A 5653-nucleotide genomic window follows, 5' to 3' on the forward strand; every position below is an offset into this window, starting at 1 on the left:
TCACGTTTAGAAAAAATTTTTTAAGGCGTTAAACGTTTGTTGTCAGTCAAAAGTTTTTAAAATAATTTGATTAACACCCCCTTTATAACTTTTTTTTTTTTTTTTTTTTTTTTTTTTCGTGAAATCCCTTAAAAAAAAAATTTTAAAAAGTTTTTAGTGTCGTCTGCAATCACAACGCGAAAGTTTTAAAATTTTAATTTTTATTTGGGTTTACCGAAGGAATCAAATTCAAATTTTAAATTGTAACTAATTAAAATCAATTAAATTGTCGGCAAAATTTATTTATTAATCAGTTAACGACTTTTATATACGGGCATAATAATAATAATAATAATAATAATAATTGGTCAACATGTTAAAACTGTTGATGTTACTCACCTGTGTGCGTGCGTGCGTGGGTGGGTGGGTGTGCGTGCGTGCGTGTGTTGTAGTCGTCGGATCTTATCGTATATTATTATACTTAAAATTTTCTTCTGTTGTTTTGGCTTTCAGAGAGATCGGAAAGAAAGAAAATTATACACAGACGATTGGATGCTGGGTGAAGAAGATGACATAGAGGGTAGGAGATCGTTTCGCCTTGAAGATAAAATGGAGACTGATAAATTTACGACGACGTGTTTCGTAAAGGAAATGAATGGAGCCGATTTAACGTTGGCTTATTTACAAAAACACGGGTAAAAAATATATTTTAAAAAAGGGGGTTAAACAAACGGGTAAAAAAAATTAATTTAAAAAAAATTTTTTTTTTTTTTTTTTTTCGTATGACGACAGTTTTAACACGCCGATGCTTTTCCGGGAGAAAACTGGATTGGGAATACGAGTACCCACACAAGAATTTACCGTGACACACGTCAAAATGTGCGTGGGTAAGGTTAATTTTTTATTTAAAAAAAAAAAAAAAAAAAAGTGTTTGTTTGATTATCCCGATAAAAATTAATTGTTTTTAAAAAATGAAAACGATTTGTACAGGTTCGAGAAGAATATTAGACGTCATGGATGTAAACACTCAAAAAAATCAAGAGATGACAATGAAAGAATGGTGTCGGTATTACAATGATCCCAACAAGGACAGGTTACTCAATGTTATATCCCTCGAGTTTAGTCATACGAAATTAGAAAATTACGTTCAAAGTCCGACGATAGTAAGTTATATATTAATTAATTAATTATAATAATTTATTTTTATTAAAAAAAAAAAAAAACTTTAATAGGTTCGGCTGTTGGATTGGGTCGATTGCGTATGGCCAGCTCATTTAAAAGAAGCCCAAACGGAAGCAACAAACGCCATAGATGACATGATGTACCCGAAAGTGCAAAAATACTGTTTAATGTCGGTCAAAGGATGCTACACGGATTTTCATATAGATTTTGGGGGAACGAGCGTTTGGTATCACATTCTCAAGGGTAGTAAGGTAAGTAGTAGTAAATATTTATTTTAACTCGTTGTTTATTTATTTATTGATTGATTGATTGATTGATTTGTTTTAGATTTTTTGGTTAATACCGCCCACGGAACGAAACGTGGCTTTGTACGAACAATGGGTACTCTCGGGAAAGCAGGGAGATATATTTTTCGCCGATAACGTGGAAAAATGTCAAAGGGTGACTTTGACCGCGGGTAACACATTTTTCATACCCACGGGTTGGATACATGCAGTGTACACGCCGATGGATTCGTTGGTGTTCGGTGGTAATTTTTTACACTCCTTCGGAATCGAAAGGCAACTTAAAATTGCTCAGGTTGAAGATACCACTCACGTGAGTTGTTTTTGTTTTTTTTTTTTTTAGGTTTTTGTAAATAAAGCGTCTGGTGTCTTTTTAAAGTTTATATTTTTAGGTACCTCAAAAATTTCGGTATCCTTTTTTTACGGAAATGTTGTGGTACGTACTAGAAAAATATGTACATTGCCTTCTCGGTCAATCTCATTTGGACGACGTACCTCCTAGTTCTAACCCGCCTTCCGGACCGCCTCCTAAACATGTTCACCTAACACCTCAGGTAATTTATTAAAGGAGGTAAAATTTAAATAGATTAGTAAGTATTTATTAATGAGTAATTGTTGTTTTTTAGGAACTTCACGGTTTAAAAGCCATTGTCATGTACCTTCATTCCTTACCTACAAATAGAAAAAATGTACCGGAATTAATAAAAGATCCGATAGCTTTGGTTAAGGACGTGAGAACGGTTGTCGAGCAACACAGGCACGATAATCCAGAATTGGCTGTAACCGGGAAAAGTGTCCTTAGAACGGGAATGGAGGATGTTGATCTCGATGTATTTATTTAGTATTAAAATTTTTTTTTTTTTTTCTATTTCAAGGTAATATTTAAAAACGTTAAATTCGTTAAATTTTTTTAGGGAAGAATAAGAAAGGGTAGAATTCCACTGATGAAAAATGCGGAAAATCGTACTCCAAAACTACACAAAATGGCTCATCGATCGCCAGCAGCAAAAGGAAGCGGACCAAGACGACGGAGGACGCGATGTAAAAAATGCGAAGCTTGTCAAAGAAACGATTGCGGAGAATGTAGTTTCTGTTTGGACATGGTCAAATTCGGAGGACCAGGTAGAGCCAAACAAACTTGTGTCATGAGACAGTGTCTTCAGGTATCGTGAAGTTTATTACCTTTTTTTTTTTTTTTTTTTTGCTGTTGTGCCGAAGAAGTTGTATTAATATCGGAATTTTTTTTTTTTTTTCGTTTAGCCCATGTTGCCAGTTACTGCGGCTTGTCTGACGTGTGGTTTGGATGGTTGGGGACAACAACCTGTCATTCCCATACAAAAAATACCTCGCGACACACCTAGCACTCTCATGGAATGTAGTGTGTGTTACGAGATAGCTCATCCGGAATGTTACACCAAAAGTTTTCCAGGACTCGAGGGAGTCGTCAATGAAGATTTACCAAATAGTTGGGAATGTCCGAAATGTTGTAAGGACGGGAAAAATGTTGAATATAAAGTGAGTTTTTTCTAAAAAGGTACAAAATGGGGGGAGGGGGAGGGGGGAAATCAGGAAAAATTTATTGAATAAAATTTTTTTTTTTTTTTTTTTTCAGCCTCGGCATTTTAGAGCGAGGCAAAGATCAACAGATATTAGAAGAATGTCAGTCAGTAGCGATGCTATGGATAATAAAGATAATATTAAAACAGAACCAATGGAGGTAAAAAAATTTTTTTTTAATCTTCAAATTTATTTGCAAAAGAATTTTCCACAAAAATGTGAAAAAACTTTTCTTCCTACAGGATAGCGAAAGTCGAGATAGCGAAGGTTTTAGTCGACCTGCAACTCCTGCACAATTGAGCGAACTCCCAAAAAGGCCTAAATTGGAACCCAAAGAAGACAGATCATCTCCCACGGATGTAAGTGGAAATAAAATTATTCTATATCGTTGGTATGCGCATAAAATTTTTAAAAGCATGGTTTCGTTAATTAACTCATTCAAAAAAATAATAATAATAATAATAATAATGCTGTTGCTTTAGTAATAATTTGCATTCCTTTAACCAAAAAAAAAAAAAAATGTCTAACATGATAGCAGAAGATGTTGTAAATATTAAATGTTGTTTTTTGCTTTATCCCTTTTATCCGAATTTAGTATGTGTTTGTATGTAGTGTTGAGTGTTGGCTTTTTGAGTTGTTCATATGCAAAAAAAAAAAAAAATGAAGGATTGTAAGAATGTTAACGAAAGCAATAAACCAACCCGAAAAAAAAAAAAAACCTAAAATAAAAACTCGAGGACGGTAAAAGAAAAGAAGAAAAAGAAAATAATGAAAGTAAAACGTTGCACACAAGAGTTTGCACCATTTTTTTTTGTTGTTGTTGTTGTTGTTGTTTTGCAGCCACACTAATATTGTGCTTTATTTCCTTTTAGCACACTCATTTTTAATGCGTTTGGGTTTTTGCTTTGCCTGTATAATACTTGCAGATGATACCTTATCTTTCTTTTGTTTTATATGTACATAAGGTAAGTGGAAAAAAAAAAAAAAAAAACGTTAACTTAGAATTATTTAAGACAAATTATAAAATGGCGAAAGCAATGGTGGTGTGTTTTGTTGTTCCTCGCACAAAAATGTTTGTTAAATGTTTTATTTGTTTTTAAACAATTTAATTTTGCTTAATTTTCTTAGCTTAGCAAACGTTAATCCTTTAGGATTAACCGATTTTCCCGCGCTTAATTGATTAAAAAAAAGGTTAATCGTTTGTCTAAAAAAAAAAAAAAAAATGAGGACTTTTGATTGGTTATTTTTTTTTCTTTTCAGAAATCGAGCTTTTTTTTCGACGGTTTACGAGGACCCTCAGCCGCATCCACGCCCATTAAACACAGTAGAAGTTCGGAAGACGTGTCGAGTTCGAATAATTCATCGTCCGGACCCCCGACAACGGAACCTCGCAAATCGGCCTTAAGAACTCAGCTGGCTCAACAACTCACCGGAAACAGTAACAAAGTGTTAAAGAGACCCGTTTACGTCGTGAGACCAGCAACCGGAGTCCGGCAAAACCTCGTCGTCAAAGATAACAATTTGGCTCTCGAAAGGAGTTGCATAGTTCCCGTGTTTCGTTATTTGACTCCGATGGAACTCGTCGAATGTTCTCTCGTTTGCCGTGCCTGGGCCAGGTACAGTTTGGAACCGAGCCTGTGGCGTAAAATGGATTTATCTCACAAGAGGCTGACGGCGAGTCATTTGGCGGGCATCGCAAGGCGTCAACCCGAAGCTCTCATATTAGATTGGACTAACATTGCGAAAAAACAATTGGGATGGTTAATCGGTCGTTTACCTCAACTAAGAGAATTATCAATACAGGGATGTTCGTGGGCGGGAGTTTCGGCTTTGAGAACGTGCGTTTGCCCACCCTTACACTCGTTAGATTTGTCTTTCGTGAGCGGAATGAACGATTCGTCACTACGGGACATATTGTCTCCTCCGCCGGATTCCAGGCCCGGTTTATTAGAAACTAAATCAAGGTTGAGGCATTTGAGGTGTTTGAAAATAGCCGGGTGCGACATATCGGACGTGAGTTTGCGGTACATCACTCAACACCTTCCCAAATTGGCCGTTTTGGATTTGTCGTCGTGCGGAAGGATCACGGATGCTGGAGTCGCTCAACTCTCGACATCTCAAGCGACGACCATAGACATGTTGACGGACATTGATTTGTCCAATTGTCGATCGATAACCGAATTAAGTTTAGATCATTTACAAAAATGCGTGAGGTTATCCCGTATAAATTTATCACACACTCCTCTCATTTCGAACTTGTCCATATCGAAATTCGTGTCGAAAAATAAAAATAATTTGAGAGTGGTCGAAGGGAAATTAATAGAAAAAGTTTAATTGATAAGAGGAGGAGGAGGAGGAGGAGACGGGGGGAAAGTATGTATATATACAATAATATATATATATATATTTTTCATTTTTTTTTTAAAGAATAAAATTTTAAATAATCTGGACCAAATTAAAAAAAAAAATTATATAAATATATATATATATATATAGAACATATATAAATAATAATAATAATAATAAAAATAATAATTTTAAAAAAATGTCTTATAAATTTACAATAATGATAATAATAATAATAATCGAGTGCAACCAAAAAAAAAAAGAAAATTTTTTTATTCTTATTTTTTGTTCTCATCATAAAGTCA

General features: G+C 34.6%; 1 protein-coding gene across 1 annotated transcript; it reads left to right on the forward strand.

Annotated features, from left to right (window-relative positions):
• Positions 1–352: 352 nt before the first annotated feature.
• Positions 353–5336, forward strand: Phum_PHUM316810 (JmjC domain-containing histone demethylation protein 1B, putative; the record flags this gene model as incomplete). The annotated part of the gene is made up of 13 exons (XM_002427341.1): positions 353–382; positions 493–674; positions 772–866; positions 970–1142; positions 1212–1412; positions 1489–1758; positions 1838–1999; positions 2072–2263; positions 2360–2608; positions 2706–2960; positions 3058–3162; positions 3245–3361; positions 4263–5336. 13 exons carry the CDS (start codon positions 353–355, stop codon positions 5334–5336), a joined length of 3105 nt encoding a protein of 1034 aa, XP_002427386.1.
• Positions 5337–5653: the final 317 nt, after the last annotated feature.

This window comes from Pediculus humanus, genomic scaffold (assembly GCF_000006295.1).
Source record: "Pediculus humanus corporis 1103172107723 genomic scaffold, whole genome shotgun sequence".
Taxonomy (NCBI): Eukaryota; Metazoa; Arthropoda; class Insecta; order Psocodea; family Pediculidae; genus Pediculus; species Pediculus humanus.